The sequence below is a fragment of the Cetorhinus maximus genome, chromosome 7 (assembly GCF_964194155.1).
Source record: "Cetorhinus maximus chromosome 7, sCetMax3.hap1.1, whole genome shotgun sequence".
In the NCBI taxonomy this organism is placed as follows: Eukaryota; Metazoa; Chordata; class Chondrichthyes; order Lamniformes; family Cetorhinidae; genus Cetorhinus; species Cetorhinus maximus.
Window position 1 is genome coordinate 105,034,417 of NC_135885.1, and position 18,802 is coordinate 105,053,218.

The window sequence follows — 18,802 nt, forward strand, 5'->3', positions numbered from 1 at the left end:
AAACAAAAAAACACTGTCATTGATAAAACCATTCAATATGCAGGAATTCCTTCAATTGATCTCTTATGAAAATAAACATTTCTATTCTGTTGCCACTTGGAGCTGTCAGTCAAACTGTTTACTTAACAGGCACGCCACTGTGACAATGTTAGTTTATAAAATCAGTCATTGCAGCACAAATCCTATAATGATAGTCTTCAGGCTTATATAACAGACAGACAGAGGAGAGTGCGAGAGGAGGACCCTGGGACAGGCAGTCAGCAGGCACCCAGAGGAGAGTGTGAGAGGAGGACCCTGCGACAGGCAGTCAGCAGCACCCAGAGGAGAGTCAGAGAGGAATCCCTCAAGCCAGGCTGTCAGCAGCACGTAGAGGAGAGTGTGAGAGGAGGACCCCGAGACAGGCAGTCAGCAGGCACCAAGAGGAGAGTGTGAGAGGAGAACCCTGGGACAGGCAGTTAGCAGCGCCTAGAGGATCTAGTCTATCTAGAGAATCTAGCATCTAATCTATACTCAAGTAGGAGTAAGGGTAAAATAAAAGCAAGGGTCCATATTCTGTTTAGTTAAGATATGCCTGGGGAGCTCAGTACCGTGATTTGCACATCCTGTGCTATGTGGGAAATCCTAGATGCTCCTGGTGGTCTGGATGACCATGTGTGTGTCTGACTGGAGCAACTTGAGCTCCGGGTTTTGGAGCTGGGGGCACTACAGTGCATTCACAAGGCTGAGAGGTTCGTGGGTCACACATTTCAGGATGTGGTCACCCCACAACTTAAGGAAGTGCAAGCAGAGAGGGAATAGGTGACCCTCATCAGACAGAAGAAGGGGGCCAGGCAGGTAGTGAGGGAATCACCTGAGTGCATCTTGCTCGCAAACCATTTTTTGGACTTGTAAAACGGCGAGAGTGATGGTTCCTCTGTGGAGGCCAAGCAGAACCAAAGCCATGGCACTGTGGGTGGTCCAGCTGCGCAGGGTGGAAGGAAAAAGTGTGGAAGGGCAATAGTGGTAGGGGATTCGTTAGTGAGGGGAGTAGACAGGCGCTTCTGTGGCTGTCAACACGACTCCAGGATGGTATGTTGCCTCCCGGGTGCCAGGGTCAAGGATGTTACGGAACGGCTGCAGGGCATTCTGAAGGGGGAGGGGGAACAGCCAGAGGTCGTGGTCCATGTTGGGGACCAAAGACATAGGAATAAAGAGAAATGAGGCCCTTCAAGCAGACTTTAGGGAGTTAGGTAGGAAATTGAAAAGCAGGTCTTCAAAGGTAGTAATCTCTGTATTACTCCCAGTCCCACGCAGTAGTGAATATAGGAACAGAAGGATAGAGCAGATGAATGCGTGGCTGGAGAGATGGTGCAGGAAGGAGGGCTTTAGATTCCTGGGGCATTGGGACCGTTTCTGGGGGAGGTGGGACCTGTACAAGTTGGACAGGTTGCATCTGAACAGGAATGAGACCAACATCCTCGTGGGGAGGTTTGCTAATGCTGTTGGGGCAGATTTAAACAAATTGGCAGGGGGATGGGATCCTGAAAAGTAGTTCAGAGGGGAGAGAAGCTGAGATGGAATTGGAAGCTAAAGCGCTAGTAAGTGAGTCTGGAAGGCAGAGGAAACATAGCCGAAATAAGAAAGAAGTGAGCTTAACAAGGCTAAATGAAATATATTTTAATGCAAGGCACCTGAGGAATAAGACAGACAAGCTTAGAGTACAGATAGGCACGTGGGAGTATGATATCATAGTTATGACCAAGACATGGCTAAAAGAAGGGCAGGATTGGCAGCTCAACATTCCTGGTTATAGGGTATTCAGACAAGATAGAAAGGGGGGTAGAAGAAAAGGCGGGTGGGGGGGGCGGCGGTCGCAATATTGATCAAGGAATGAATTATAGCAGTGCAGAGGGATGATATCTTGGAAGGATCATCAAATGAAGCCATATGGGTAGAGTGAAAAAAATACAAAAGGGGCAAACACACTGTTGGTTGTGTACTATAGGCCCCCAAACAGTCAGGGAGAAATGGAGGATCAAATATGTAATCAAATTCAAGAGAAGTGTAAAAATAATAAGGCAGTAATAGTTGGGAATTTTAACTGCCCAAATATTAACTGGGATAGATTTAGTGTGCAAGGTAGGGAGGGAGCAAATTTCCTAAGTTGCATCCTGGAGAAGTTTTTTCACCAGTACGTAGAAAGCCTAACAAAGGAGGGGGCAGTTCCTAATATTCGGAAATGGGCACAGGCGTATCAGTCGAGGAGCATGTTGGAGATAGTGACCATAACTCAGTTAGATTTAGGATAGTTATGGAAAAGGATAAAGTTGGGCTAGGAATAATAGTTCAAAACTGGGGAAAGGCTAATTTTACTAAGGTGAGATATGATTCGGCCCAAGTGGACTGGGAGCAGCTACTTGAAGATAAAACTGTCAGAACAGTGGGAGGCATTCAAGGAGGAAATAATGAGAGTACAGGGCAAATATGTTCCTATAAAGAAAAATTGGGGGGAACCAAGTCTGGAGAACCCTGGATGTCAAAGGACATAAAGGTTAGGAATAAAGAAAAAAAGACAATTTTATGGCAGGCACCTGGAGTGCAGGGGGGAACTTATAAAGGAAATTAGGAAAGCAAAGAGAGGGCATAAGAAAGCATTGGTGGGTAAAATAAAGGAAAACCCAAAAGATTTTTATAAATATATAAAGAGCAAGAGAATAACTAGGGAAAGAGTAGGGCCAATTAGGGACCATAGAAGTAATTTGTGTGGATACGGAAGACATGGGTACAGTCCTCAGTGAATACTTTGCTTTGGTCTTCACAATGGAAAAGGACGATGCAGGTATAGACATCTATGGTGGAGATCTGTGAAATATTGAAGGAAATTAAAATAGAGGGAGAGGAGGTACTAGCGGGTTTAGCAGCCTTAAAAGTGGATGAATCCGCAGGCCCAGATGAGATGTACCCCAGGCTGTTGAGGGAGGCAAGGGAAGGGATATCAGGGGCCCTGGCAGGAATTCTCAAATCGCCTCTGGCCACAGGTGAGGTGCCAGAGGACTGCTAACTTTGTCCCATTATTAAAAAAGGGGCGAAGGGGCAGACCAGGAAATTACAGGCCAGTCAGTCCAACTTCAGTGGTGGGAAGATACTATAAAGAATTCTGAGGGACAGAATATATCTGCACTTGGAGAGACACGAGTTAATCAGGGATAGCCAGCATGGATTTGTTAAGGGAAGGTCATGTTTGAAAAATTTGATCAAATTTTTTGTGGGTGTAACCAGGAATGTTGATCAGGGTAATGCATTTGATGTGGTGTACATGGACGTCAGCAAGGCTTTTGATAAGTTCCCTCATGACAGACTGGTCAAGAAAGTTAGAGCCCATGGGGTACAAGGCAAAGTGGTGTGTTAGATCCAAAATTGGCTGAGAGGCAGGAAGCAGAGGGTGATGGTAGAGGGATGTGACTGGAAGTCTGTTTCCAGTGGGGTTCCGCAGAGCTCGGTGCTGGGGCCATTGCTGTTTGTGGTATACATAAATTATTTGGATTTAAATGTAGGGGGCAGGATCAAGAAGCGGATGACACAAAAATTGGTAGGGTGGTAAATAGTGAGAAGGATAGCCATAAACTGCAGGAGGATATCAATGGACTGGTCAGGTGGGCAGAGCAGTGGCAAATGCAATTCAACCTGGAAAAGTATGAGTAATGCACTTGAGGAGGACTAACAAGGCAAGGGATTACACTATCAATGGTAGGACCTTGGAAAGTACTGAAGACCAGAGGGACCTTGGTGTGCATATCCGCAGATCCCTGAAGGTAGCAGGGCAGTATATAAGGTGGTTAAGAAGGCAAAGGGGATACTTGCCTTTATTAGCTGAGGCATAGAACGCAAGAGCAAGGAGGTTATGCTGGAACTGTATAAAGCACTGGTTAGGCCACAATTGGAGCACTGTATGCAGTTCTGGCCACCACATTATAGGAAGGATATGATAGCCCTGGAGAGGGTGCAGAAGAGATTTACCAGGATCCTGCCTGGGCTGGAGGGTCTGAGCAATGAGGAAAGATTGGATAGGCTGGGGTTGTTTTCCTTGGAGCAACGAAGGTTGAGAGGGGACCTGATAGAGGTGTATAAGATTATGAGGGACATAGATAGGGTGCATAGGAAGGCACTTTTTCCATTAGTAGAGGGGTCAATAACCAGGGGGCATGGATTTAAGGTAAGAGGTAAAGGTAAGGTAAGGCTAAAAGGGGAATTTTTTTCACCCAGATGGTCGTGGGAGCCTGGAACTCCCTGCCTGAAAGGGTGCTTGAGTCAGAAACTCTTGTAACATTTAAGTAGTATTTAGATATTCACTTGTATTGCCATAGCCTCCAGGGCTATGGGCCAAATGCTGGGAAATGGGATTAGTGTAGTCAGATCTTTGTTGACCAGCGTGGACAGGATGGGCCGAATGGTCTCCTTCTGTGCTATAAATGTCTATGAGTCTATGAGAATGAATGTAAAGAATATAAAGAACTAAACACTTTTTTAAAATTTAAAGCCCAGCAGAGTTAAATCCCTTGACAGCTTTGGCAGTTCCAATCAGCTTTGACAGCTCTTAAATAGCCTGACAGTCCTTTGACAGCTTAGACAGTTTGTTGACAGCTTGACAGTTATTTGATAACTTGACAGTACTTTGATAGTGTGACAGTACTTGGATAATTCTTTGACAGCTTTGAGTCCTTTGACAGCTTGACAGTTCCAATGAATTTATGCACGTCTTACACGCAATGATGTTTACTTTGAACAATCCCAAAGGTACCTTGCCTCTCCCAATGGTTTCACGGGTCCATATGCAAAGGGGTACCTTACCTCTCCAAAGGGGTAACTGTCTTTCCAAATGAATCAACCAAATTCAGACCAGCTCTTAAGCTGCACAAGCCAAGTTTCACACTCCTGACCTACCAAAATCGCACTTCAGTGGAGGCAGCTGATGACTTAAATGGCCAGCTGCTTCTGTAAACTGTGCATGTGCAAACCTTGGCCCAACTCCAGCCTGCCCCCACGAAAATGGGAAATGCTGAGTTCTGGAGTGGGATTTAGGATTTCCAGGCTCATCAGCCATTTTCACCATGATGGAGAGACTTTGCATCATGCTGAAAATCCAGACCTTCGTTTCTTTTCTTGCCTCATCACCATTATCTTTTTCCCTGAAAAACTAACTTTCTGTCATTAAATCTCTCCTGTCTTTCACCCTATCACAGACCTTCCTTTTGTCCTTGCTGCTTGCTTGAAACCTATTGCACTCGTAACTTTTCCCAGTTCTGATGAAAAGTCACAGAGCTGAAATGTTGGGCTGGATTTTCCGCTTAGAGGTGGGTAGCTCAAGTCAGGAAATTTCGCAGTTAGGTGCACCTACTTCAAGAAAAAGTGCCTTGAGTGGCGTGATTTTTGTTCCAGGGAGGCAGGTGCAGAATAGAGTTGGGCCTGCCACCCCGGTCATCGAACAGAGGAGGCCCCGGGGGCTGCCGATTGCTTAAATGGGGTGGTTAAAGGCCCACCTCAGTTCTCTGGGACTTCAACACAGTTGCTTTGCTCAAAGTAGGCCCTCTAGCCCTCACTCCTCCCCACCCTATTCCCTTGCATCTCTATGCCAATTTACCCAGTATCCACCAGGGGCAAAACTCAGAAAGTTGTCGCGATAAAATAAAATAAAATTCTAAGTATCTAAAACAGGCCGCACTCCAAGAAAAAAACACGTTCGTTCATGAAAGCCCCTTCAATACACTTAAATCGCCTCAATACTTAATTGTTATAAAACAAACATTTGTACCCATAATCCTACATAAAATGACAACTAGGCCTTTGAGATTAACCAATCCAGTATATACCTGGGCCCTCCTGATCTATGTGACTGCCTTACTTGTCACTTTAACAAAGCTAAACCACCAAGGAAGTAAATTAATCTTTTTGGGGAATCCATAATATGGACACAGACACAAACAAAGTTTACAGTAAGAATTTAAAAGCAAAAATCCTAAATTTTGCAACAAAAAGCAAACTGAATAAATGGTGGCCTTGCAATACATTAGGTTTACACTAAATCTGTACAATACAGGGAACTACAAAATCTATGTAATTATCTTACTATAGAACACAAATGATGGATATTTATGCGCAGGTATCATGTGACATAGAGGTTGATTTATTTTGTGAGAAAATAGTTATATTTGTGAAGGGGAAAAACATTTAACAAAATACTAAGGGCAGAATCGTCTCAAGTTTGCACTAAGTGTGGTAGTGGGTGGGTACAATGACGTTTTTCCCACCAGCCATGATGGTGGGTTTTTACGCTGTGTCATCTCAAACCTGCCACATTATTTAAGCACTCCCAGGAAACATGCCGTTTCCATGGTGGGCAGGCTCTCATTCGCCAACCGGAATCACCCCGCCGCTACATTACGCTAGGCACCATATTTAAAGTCCAGCTGCAAGCACATGTCTCAGTGCTTCCAGACCACCACTGCCGCATGGAAGACATGGCCCTGAAACTGAAGAAGGCTGCAGCCCCCAGGTTCAGCGACGCATTCCTCGAGCACTATTTGGATACCGTGGAGGCCCACCGGGATGTCCTTTACCTCCACTGTGGCCGCAGGATGGGCAGCAACAGCACTAACCCAGCTTGGGAGATGATGGCAGCGGTGGTCAGCGGCAATGCCCTGCAAAATAGGACAGCCACCCAGTGCTAAAAGAGGATGAATGATCTCCTTTGTTCTGCCAGGATAAATCACTCTTCTCATCTCTCTCAACTCACACACTCACAAACCCATCACACATCCACAGGGCCCTCACTCACTAGCAGTTCAGGGGACACCACCATTCACACTCTAATACTCACCGGCATTGTCCATGGGACCACCACCTACACAGGCCAGGTATAGTTATCATCTGGCCTGGCAGGCATCCTGCTCATACTTTCTCCATCTCTATTCATGCAAGACAAGCTGGCACACAGCAAGAGAGAGAGGTTGCAGGCCGGTGGCGGTATGCCCGAAATCAAAGTCCTCACAGACTTGAGACATCAAATAGCCATCTAGCTGGCCAGCGAGGATCTGGACCAGTCCTGTGCTGATGGTGAGGTCGGCGGTGCTGTACCAAGTGAGGGTCCAGCAGTGCAATATTCATCAGACAGCCAGGTTGTGCATGATGTGTCCTGTTTAACAGGCCACTGCCATGCATTAATTATCCCTTGCTTTTGCAGGCACATCTGCCAAATAGCCAACGGAGTCCACAATCCAGGGCCTCCAATCAAGCCGTGAAGAAACCTCTGGAGAGGAATCTGGAGGCACCCTCCCTGATGTCCCATCACAGCGCTCACCCGCACTCTCCACAGCAGGCGGTGACAGGGACTTCCCAGGTGTCCAGCACTCAGAAGACTGCTGGAGGCCAGAAATTTGCTGAGTCCAAGTCAGATGATGAGCCTCTGAACTCGGTCATGTCACAGTTGCTGGAGCTGCAAAGGCAAGTTAGGGAACATCAGGAAGGGATGTCTGCTGCACTCCTCAGATTGCAAGGCACGATGGAGGAGTCCGTCTGCCTTCAGTCTGAGGTGATAGCATCGGCATGCCAATGCACCAAGGTCAATACTGGTAGAATGGTAGCTGCCATGGAGATCTTGGTCTAGGACTTCACTCCTGCACTGCTGCATGGGCTCAACTGCATCGCTGATGCCATATTTGGCCTCCAACAGTGTGTATGCAAGAGGGGTGCCGGGCACCTCATTCTCATCCCAGCTACCCCTGCAACCTGGGGCCCCCAGGCACTCATAGAGAGGAGGATCAATGGGTGCACACCCTGGGCCCATCTATCCAGGTGACTCCAAGAGTGTCTGGCCCATCCTACTCCCCTCGTTCTCTGACCTCAGCAGCTCTGACTCTACAGGCCAAGAAGGGTGCCACTGCCACACAGCAGGACCCCGGAAGCAGGCCGGGGCCCTTGGTCAGATAGGAGTCAGACATTCTCAGAGGCTATATGAATATTTATGGAGTGTCCTCACTGCATGTCATCATCATCCTACTGAAATCGAGCGGCTATCAAGGCCTCCACTGAATCTCCATGACAGGAGCATTCCCACAAAGGGTATTCACACTGCTGTAAGCCAGACTGGAGTCAAACATTCACAGTTGCGATGTGAGGAGGCATGTCATTATTATCCTCCACAAATCAAGCAGCTATGAGGGCCTCCCGAGCACTCCTGCCTCACCTAGCCAGTCCGAGGGCCTCATCCCCATCATCGTCGCCTCTGAGGACCTTCTCACCCTCATCCCTGTCAGCGTCCTCATTATTGGAGGAGACATGTAGCTACTCCATCTCCTCCTTAACCAGCTCGTCTCCTCACTGGAGCGCGAGGTTGTAAAAGGCGCAGCAGACAACAACGATGCGTGACATCCTCCGCGGACAGTATTGCAGGGCTCCACCAGACCAGTCCAGGCACCAGAACCTTATCTTCAGCATCCTGATGTTCTGCTCCACCAAGTTGTGAGCTGTAGCATGAGCCTCATTATAGCATCGCTCTGCTGCAGTCTGAGGCCACCACACAGGTGTCATCAGCCACAGCCTCTGTGGGTAGACCTTGTCCCCAACGAGACAACCCTGAAGCTTCTGTGGACCCTGGAAGACTTCAGGGATCTTTGATTGACTGAGGATGTAGGCATCATGCACACTTCCTGGAAACCATGCACACATCTGCAGGATGCATTTCTGGTGGTCGCACACCAGCTGCACATTCAGCAAATGGAACTGCTTGCGGTTGATGTGGTCCATTGTGTGTAGCGATGGAGACCTGAGTACCGCATGAGTGCAGTCGATCGCACCCTGAGCCTTTGGGAAACCCGAGATCTGCCCGTCCTGATCCCAGGCAAAATGCACAAAGTTGTGTGCCCTCGTGAAGATGGCATCCGTGACCTCATGGATGCACGTGTGGGTGACAGATTGTGAGATTCCACAGAGGTCACCTGTGGAGTCCTGAAAGGAGCCACTGGTGTAGAAATTGAGCGCTGCGGTCACTTTCACAGCCACTGGCAGTGGATGCCCTCCATGTCCCCTTGGCACCAAATTCTGCAGTAGCTGGCAGATGTGACCAATCAGTTCCCTAGATATGCACAGTCTTCGGTGACACTGGTTGTCAGTCATCTGCAGGAATGAAAGGCGGCATCTATAGACCCTGGGTGTCACTAGATGCCAGCCTGCGATGGTTCACTGTGGCTCTTGGGTGGCAAACGTGGGAGCCCCAGCCGCCCCTTCTTCCTGAAGTTGCTGCTGCTTCACTCTCTCCTCTGTCTTCTTCGCGTTGTCTAGGCTATCAGGCATACAGATAGTTCACCAGGGCTGCCCTTAACCCCCCCCACTTCTCCACCTCGAGTCACCTCAATGGCAGGGCTGTCCTTAACCCGACTCCCCGATGCCACTGAAGCTTGAAGTCCAACAGGTGACCCTGACAAGCACTGCACAACGTTACTGTGTACTCACCCCTGAGTTCCCCTCAAAGTGCAGACCGCCAAGTGCACGCCTTTTATTTGCTGTTGGGAAAGCATGCTGACGTGGACGGATGATCCAGCAGTGGTGGGGGCGGGGATGATTCCGGCGGGCTGGCCTGATAATGATATGCTGATGTATTACAATGAGCTTCCCGACGTCCAATGGTGGGAAACGTGGCTCGCCATCGGCGGACTGAGCAGACAATCGCAAACTGGCTTCCCGCCATCGTAAAACCAATCGCGCCATATTGTCCACTCATGCCACTGATCATGCCCAATGCCAGCAGGCATGGAAAATTCCACCCTAAGGGCAATCATTTTTAAAAGCATCCATTTTTAATTAATAGAGCTTGCTTCAGTTCAGTGCAAAATTGTTGCGTGCAAACAGCTAACTGAAAATGAGTACTTCTATTCCTAAGTAATATTCACAATCACATTTGTTTGATTTTTCCTACTTTAATTTCAGCAGTTATTGCACTCTTAATAATTTTCCCCAACATAAGCTTCGGTTGATGTGTTCCGCAAGTTTCAGAGAGAAAATTTTCTGATACTGTTGATTAAAACAAATGTAGGAAAAGGTAACATTTTCATATGAATCCAGCACAGTTAGTAGGTTGCTGTGTGATGACACTTACAAGCTCCATTAGTCTCGTGGTTACGATATTGGACTTGCATGCTAGAAGTTATTTCCCACTGTGGCAAGTTATGAAATTAATTTCATAAATTGGTTTATTTCATAAATTCAATCATTTGTATGTTGGCACTTGGAAAGTAATTATGAAAGTTCCTGGATTGTTGTTAAAAACTGAATTGGTTCATTAATGTACTGTTGAGAAGAGAACCCAGTTTGGCTGGCATGTGACTCCAGTCCCATACTATGCGGTTGAGTATTAATCCTGCTCAGGGAAACTAGAGCAGAATTTTATCAGTGGCATGTGTAAGAATGGATGTGATTTTTTGATAGTTTAGGGGAATATTGTCTTATTCTGTGAAGAAGGCTGTGCGTCTGTGTGTGTTTGTGTAGATGATTTAATTAAGCTGGGGAAGGTTACTAGAAGACAGGTTGTCTGGGGGTTTAAAACATTAACGGAAAGAGGCATTAGATTTGAGGCACAAGTGAATAGGTTGAATCTAACATTTGCATTTTAGATAGTTTGAGAGTTTGTTTGAATATCAGTGGGAGGTCAGAGGTAACAGGAAACATGTTCCCATCTTGCTGGAGTTCCATAGGTAATCAGAAGAGGACATATTATATTTTATTAACCCGAAAGCAGAAACAAAGTAGAAACATGAAAGATTTCATATTGGAAAGTATTTGAGTTTCAAAGAGGTGTGAGAACAATGGAGCTCGAGATGAAAGGGGCGAAAAGGTATTTTAGAGTTCCTATAGATAGCTTAAGGTAGCTGGAACTGGTAGCTGTTGGCTGTGAGCTGTAGCTGTTTGGTTGTGAGTTCTAGGCTGGGAGAAGATGCAATTTGAATCAGCCATCCAGTCAAGCCAGAAAAGGCTTGGGCTATAAAAAGCAATTTTGTTCTAAAGTTTTGGATTTCCACAACAGAGTGGGAGAGAGTTTAAGAGTTCACGTGGTATGCCTTTATTAAAGCTACAACAGTTTGCTTGGGTAATATTACTGGGTGTTTATAGTTGAACATCTATAAGGGAGCATTGCCTGGAAGGCATTTACTTGTGGGTCTGACCAAGTAAGGAGTCCCTTGGAGGAAAGTTTTGTGAGTTTTGTGAGGCTAGACATGCTGCAAAAACACCATTGATTTAATGTTTGTATCTCAACCTGCCTTTGGGAAATCAAAATTTTGCATCCCACCTAACGCAGTCACCCGCACACCATGTTTCTCACTCTTGCGGGCTCTGTAAAATTGCCCCCAGAAATGGACAATTAAGTAAGAGTCCAATAAGACTCTTCTTTGGAACTGTGTGGACAATTGAATGGACAATTGAATATTGCCTTCCTATCATCGCCCACATGCCAAGACAAAAATTAAAATCTGGCTGCAGCCTCAGCAAGATTGGGAGTTGAATATGGCACAATTTTAGAAATGTTGCAAAAGTATTAGCAAAATTATTAATTTATGAACGTGTTAAATACAGTTTGTAAAAGAGGATGTACTTAGTTGAACAAGGAAACAGGTGATGGTTAATTTAATAATTAACCAGAAGTAGATACTGTGATGGAGGAATTGCTGGTTGCTATGAAAGGATGAGTTAGGTGGGCTCAGTGGCCTTTTTTATTCATTCACAAGATGTGGGTGTTGCTGGCAAGGCCAGTATTTATTACTTATCCCTACTGCCCTTGTGAACCACCTTCTTGAATACAACTGAACGGTTTACTCAGCTGTCTCAGAGAGCAATTAAGTATCAACCACATTACTATAGGTATGGTGTCACATGTCGGACAGACTTGGTACACATGGCAGATTTCCTTCCCTAAAGGACATTAGTGAACCAAATGGGTTCTTATGACTATCTGGAAGTTTCATGGGCACTGTTGCAATTTTTTTTTAATTCCAGGTTTATTTAATTAATTGAATTTAAGTTCCCCAGGTGCCTTAGTAAGATTTGAATTCATGTGTTAAGACCATTATTCCAGGATTTACGAACTACTAGACTAGTAACTTAACCACTATTTTACCAAAACCCTCTTCAATTATGTGAAGTGATTCATTGGTAGGAAGAATGAGGAAAACCCAAGATAATCAATTTTAAATTGGAGTGCACCCATAGAAATTAGAGAGATCTAGGGTGTACGTGTGCAAGTCTTTGAAGTTGGAATGACAAATTGAAAAGATTTAAGAATCCTTGGCTTTAGAAATAGATGAAAGCAAGAAAGTTATGCTAAAACTATACAAAACATTAGTTCATCCCCAGCTGGAGTACTGTGTCCATTCCTGGGCACAACACTTTAGGAAAGAAGTGAAGGCTTCAGAGAAGGTACAACAGAGATTTACTAGAATGGTTCCAGGAATGAGGGGTTACAGTTATGTGGATGGAGTGGAGAAGCTAAGAGGAGATTTGATAGACATATTTATATATGAAATAAAAATAAGCTGTTTCCAATGACTGAAACACAGATTTGAAGTGATTGTCAAAAGGAGCAGAGCTGACATGAGGAAAAGCTTTTTTATGCAATAAGCAGTTAGGATTTGGAATGCATTGCTTGATAGAGTAATGAATACATTAACAATACAACTAGTAAAGCATATGAGATCCTGGGCTATGTAAATATAGATATTGAGTACGAAAGAAAGGAAATTATGCTTAAGCTTTATAAAAAAAAGTGGTTAGGACCAATATGGATTCTGAGCTTTGGAGAGGGTGTAGCAGATTTTAACTGGAATGGTTCCAGGGATGAGGGATTATGGTTACTGTGAATAGAGTAAAGAAGCTTGGGTTGTTCTCCTTAGAGCAGGGAAGGTTAAGGGGGAGGGGGGGATTTGACAGAAATGTTCAAATTCATGAAGGATTTTCATTGGGTAAATAAGGAGAAAGTGTTTCAAGTGGCATAAATATTGTTAACCAAAGGACACAGGTTTAAGGTAATTGGCAACAGAACAAAAGATAACATGAGAGAGTTTTTAAGGCAGCACCTTAGATTATGTCAATTTAATCATCTTATTCATGAAAATCAGAGTTATTTTCTGAGGGAAATAATCATTTGAAGGTGATCAGTGACATGGAACTGGAAATGCAGCATACAAATGCTTTAGCTTTAGAATATTTTTAGAAACATATTAATAATAATGCTCTTTTCTTATTGAATTTGCAGCCAGTGAAAATGTCGTTATTCACCAATTCTTTCAGGCAAAATTGACCCAGACTGGTTCTCTTATTCCTCTACATCATCACCTGAGCCTTAGAGGGCCCAAAGCAGTGATGTTGTCTCAGAATATTTGTTCTACTTCTCGAACCAAAGGACCAAAGAAGTTTCTGGACATCAACAGCAAGGTACTGAGGGGTTAGCATTTAACCAATTTATCTGTCCTTCTGCAATTACCTAGCAGGAGTTGAAATCTTGTTATAGCAACATGCAAATCAGTTTTACCTTAAAAATACTGCAGATTTGCTGAATGTTAAACCTGAGCAGAAAATAAAGCTCAGATATTTTTGTGCAATACTGTGAATCTCTGGACAACTTCTAAATTCACAGCTGATTAGCTTAGCAACTGACTTTCTGAACACAATTCAATGACCAGAAATTCATTGCATGGCATCAGCAATGCATCAGCATTCCCATGCCATATGTAGCCAGTGGGAAAGGTTCCTTATTAGCAGCCTCGACTCAGAAAATAGCCCCATTAAGTCCAAAAGATTTGAGATTTGCTTTAGCATTTTACATACATAAATACAATTGATAACAATGACCTTGAAGTGGATTCATCTTTTTATTTATGAGAAATACTAAATAATATTCATAAGGATGCAATCCCAATGGCTGGTTCATAGAATTCCAGATTAACCTGACACAGAAAATGGATGGATATCCATCTACACACGTGTAGAGATATAAGGCAGGTGCTGCCTACCCCTACCCAAACATGCACACTGTTCTATCAATAGATATATCAAATATGCCCTAGTAGAATGGATGCATGGCAGGCTGCTTGAATTACAACATGCTAATCTTTGCCTCACTGGATAAGAGCAAAAAACCAAGAATATTCAGTATCTTCTTATTCACCACCAAGCATGCACCAAAATTGAAGAGAAATCGTTTGGTGGGAGACAACACTTTGCAAGATGTGTGTTGCTCATTCGGACAATGAGATATGAGCAAAATTGCATGATAATTTTTTTCCGATACTTTTCAGATCACCAAATTTGGCCTTAGAGAATGACTTGAATTTGCATTTCATTCTTAATAGAAATTCACAAAATTGTGCCAACTATTGTAAAATATTTTTGATTTAGTTGCTGAAGGGATGAGGATCTTCCTCCATTTAATTTTGTGTACAGAATGAAGCTCTGCATTCCAGAGGTGAGGTGAGAGCGATTGCCCTTGACATCAAGGCAGCATTTGACTGGGTGCGGCATCAAGGAGCAAAGTTGAAGTCAATAGTAATCAGGGAAAACTGATTTGAGTTATATCTAGCACAAAGGAAGTTGGTTGTTGCTGTTAGAGGCCAATCTTCTTAGTACCTGGACATCACTGCTAGAGTTTCTCAGGGTAGTATCCGAGGCTCAACCACCTTCAGCTGCTTTATCCATGAACATCCCTCCATTATAATGTCAAAGTTTTATAAAATCCATTATAAAATCAAAGTTTTCCAGACTGATAAGATGAAGTAATGAGTCTTTTGCAATGGTCATTGTTGGGCCTATCCTTACTTAATATATAGATGATAAATATGAATTTAAGAATTGGGGAACAGTATTGAAATTTTATGATGGCATACACAATTGGCAGAAAAAGGGGAAGCCAAACTCTGAACCAAAATCAGATGCAAAGATCAAGCATAAACACCAGGAAATATTACAGGAGCAATTTGGATGTTTACAAGGTAATAAAAGCTTGATCCTTAACAGTTAAACCTGCCACGGTGATTACACTAATGATCACTGATGATTGCACAATGTTCAGTACCATTCTTAACTTCTCAGATACTGAAGCAGGCTGTGCCCACATGCAACAAGATCTGGACAACATTCAGGCTTGGGCTGATTAAAGGCAAGTAACATTCGTGCCACACAAGTACCAGACAATGACCATCTCCAACAAGAGGGAATCTAACCATTTTCCCTTGACAGTCAATGACCATTCAATTACATTCAAGACCATTCAAGACAAAGCAGCCTGCTTGATCAGCACCTCATTCACCAACTTAAACATTCACTTGCTTCATCACCAGTGCACACTGGCAGCAATGTGTGCCATCTACAAGATGCACTGTATCAACGCATCAAGGCTCCTTTGACAGTTTAACAATTAAGGAGCAAGCTTTTATTTATCTTGCAAACATCCAAATTGCTCCTGTAATATTTCCTGGTGTTTATGCTTGATCTTTGCATCTGATTTTGGTTCAGAGCTTGGCTTCCTCTTTTTCCGCCAATTGTTTATGCCATCATAAAATTTCAATACTGTTCCCCAATTCTTAAATTCACAATTATCATCTATATATTAAGTAAGGACAGGCCCAACAATGACCATTGCAAAAGGCTCATTACTTCATCTTATCAGAAAACTTTGATTTTCTGTTATCCTTTGCTTCTTTCACTTCAATTATTCTCTATCCCTGTGATTCAGGAAGGGGCAGAGAGAAGATGAGGCAGTGAGATGGGAATGGTTGAAATAGATTGAAGGATGTAGAATGAACAAGAAGGCAGAGAAACAAGATAGGAGATAGAGTGACAAAAGCAGTCAGGGTGAACTCAGCTTGGAAAAAGGGAAAATGAGCAGGAAGGAGATAAAAAAAAAGATTTGATAAGGTACCACATAACAGAATTATGTCAATAGCACATAAAATATAGCCACAGGTATAAAGGCTAATTTTGTGACAGCATCAAATTAGAAGGATTGGAAATTAGTTACAAAATCTCTGGAAGACTCCAGGACCTAAATAATCATTCAGAAAGGGCAGTTAGGGGTATGTGAAGTTCAAATGTGAAGCAATGTATTTTGAAAGTAATTATAGATATGGTAGAAGGAAGTATACTTTAAATAGCAAAATTTTAAATGGATTAGAGAAAGAATACAAAGGTAGAAGAAATGTGCAGTATTTTTCACATGGATCTTACCAAAGATGAGTGGCTACAGTTACAAGGAGAAACTTGGCAAGTTATTTTTTTACACCAGAGTTGAGGAGGTTAATGGGTGACTGTTATGGTTGTTCAAGATTATCAACATAACTAGTGACAGATTGTTTTTATTGGTTGATGAGATGGCAACAAGGGAAAAATATTTAGATAACAACAAAAATAATTAAAAGACAGGGTTAAAAAACTTATTTATACAGAGGATAGTTAGAATTTTTAAAAATTCATTCATGGGATGGCATTTATTGCCCATCCTTAATTGCCCTTGAGAAGGTGGTGGTGAGCTGCCTTCTTGAACTGCTGCAGTTCATGTGGTGTTTGTGCACCAAGTGCACTGTTAGTGAGGGAGTTCCAGGATTTTGACCCAGTGACAGTGACGGAACAGTGAAATATTTCCAAGTCAGGATGGTGAGTGGCTTGGAGGGGAACTTTTAGGTGGTGGTGGTGTTCCTATCTGTCTGCTGCCCTTGTCCTTCTAGATGGTAGCAGTTGTGGGTTTGGAAGGTGCTGTCTAAGGTGGCCTGGTGAGTTCCTACAGTAGATGGGGTGTCAATCAAATGAGCTGTTTTGTCCTGGATGGTGTCAAGCTTCTTGAGTGTAGTTGGAGCTGCACTCATCCAGGCAAGTGGAGAGTACTTCATCACACTCTTGACTTGATGGTGGACAGGCTTTGGGGAGTCAGGATGTGAGGTACTCAGTGCAGGATTCCTAGCCTCTGACCTGCTCATGTAGCCACAGTATTCATATGGCTAGTCCAGTTCAGCTTCTGGTCAATAGTAACCCCCAGGGTGTTGATAGTGGGGATTCAGTGATGGTAATGCAATTGAATGTCAAGGGGTAATGGTTAGATTCTCTCTTGTTGGAGATGGTCATTGCCTGGCCCTTGTGTGGAGAGAAAGTTACTTTCCACTTGTCAGCTGAAGCCTGGATATTGTCCAGGTCTTGCTGCATTTGAACATGTACTGCTTCAGTATATGAGGAGTCATGAATGGTGTTGAACATTGTGCAATCATGAGTGAAAATCCTCACTTCTGACCTTACGATGGAAGGAATGTCATAACTGAAGCAACTGAAGATGGTTGGGCCTCGGACACTACTTTGAGGAACTCCTGCAGTGATGTCCTGGAATTGAGATGATTGACCTCCAGCAAACATATCCATCTTCCTTTGTGCTAGGTATGACTCCAACCAGCAGAGAGTTTTTCCCTCTGACCCCTTTTTTGCAGGCTCCTCAGTCAAGTGCTGCCTTGATGTTGTCATGAAAAGCCGATTACAGACTCTCTCTCTCTCTTTTACTTTTAAAAGGGATTTGGCTACTTGAAAAAGAGAAACATTACAAGTTATGGGGTTGCATGAGCAGGAGAGTAGAGTTAGCACAAGTAGCTCATATGGAGAAAAACACTGATGAAAAAAAGACTTGATGGGCTGCATAAAGTGCTTCTATGTTGCATCAATGATAACAAGTGTAACAAAGAAAGAAAAACTTGTATTTTTATAGTGCCTATCAAGAAGTCCCAAAGCACTTCACTACTAATTAAGTATTTTTGAAGTGTGGTCAATGCAGTAATATACAGTGATATATCCATAACTCATTAGACTCACACAAGGAGTACATGGCTAGAATGATAGGCAGAAAAATCAACAGGTGCTTGCCTGTGATTCCCATTCCATGTTGGGAGTATTGGATTGCAGGGTCTCTTTTAAATCAGACCTGAGCCCTAATTAAGTGGAAAATAGGAACAGGAGTAGGTCATTTGGACTGATTTAATAGGAGTTCTCCTCACTTTAAGCTTTTGCAACATTTTGTTTGTGTTTGTTTTATACATTCATCTACATCCCTGATATTTTTTATGTTCTTTACCACTTCTGCCCAAAGATTTTCAATGCCTGAAAGAGATAGGATATTTTGCTATTTTAAGCTTAGTTTTGTTAAACAAGCCATTTCTATTACTTTAACTTCAGCAGAAGCTAATCCAGACTTAGTACCAAATGTTGCTTGTTCCCAGTTCTTAAAACAGTAAATTGGATAATGCTATTCAACATTGGATTTGGACACCTGAATCTATCCCCAGTACAAAATTGTGCAAATGATATAAACGGTGGTAAATAGCAGCCACAAGGAAAATTTGCTGCTCCTGAAGAAAGTCATCCTCCCTTATGTTTCTGATCTTTCAATGTCTTATCATTGTCAATGTGAATACTTTTTTGAACAAATCTGTTCAATAAAGGAGCAGTTATTCGGACAACTGTGTTAATTTTTCAGTTGCAGCAAAGGGAACGGATAGGACAGAAAATCAGGGCCAATGAATTGTCCAGCAGGTTTAAAGAAGCCTCAGTTTTAACCTAACACACTCAGTGGAAATTTGTGTCAAAATCTTGTTTTATGCTCTGTATAACTTTACTCTCTGAAGAAAGTGGAGTAAAATTGGGTAAGTAGTAAAACAGGTGTCCAAATCAAATATACCCAATTCCAGCTGGGAGGTGGAAGGTTAAAATTGAGGCTAATAATCAGCAGATGAATCAAAGTAACCACATAAGCCTTAGT

General features: G+C 43.3%; 1 protein-coding gene across 1 annotated transcript in view; it reads left to right on the forward strand.

Moving 5' to 3' along the window:
* Positions 1-18,802, forward strand: part of myo16 (myosin XVI) — a 654,305-nt gene that overhangs the window by 506,155 nt on the left and 129,348 nt on the right. The window contains exon 24 of the mRNA XM_078544837.1: positions 13,274-13,452. Coding sequence (XP_078400963.1) covers positions 13,274-13,452 — 179 coding nt within the window. The remainder of the gene's footprint in view (positions 1-13,273; positions 13,453-18,802) is intronic.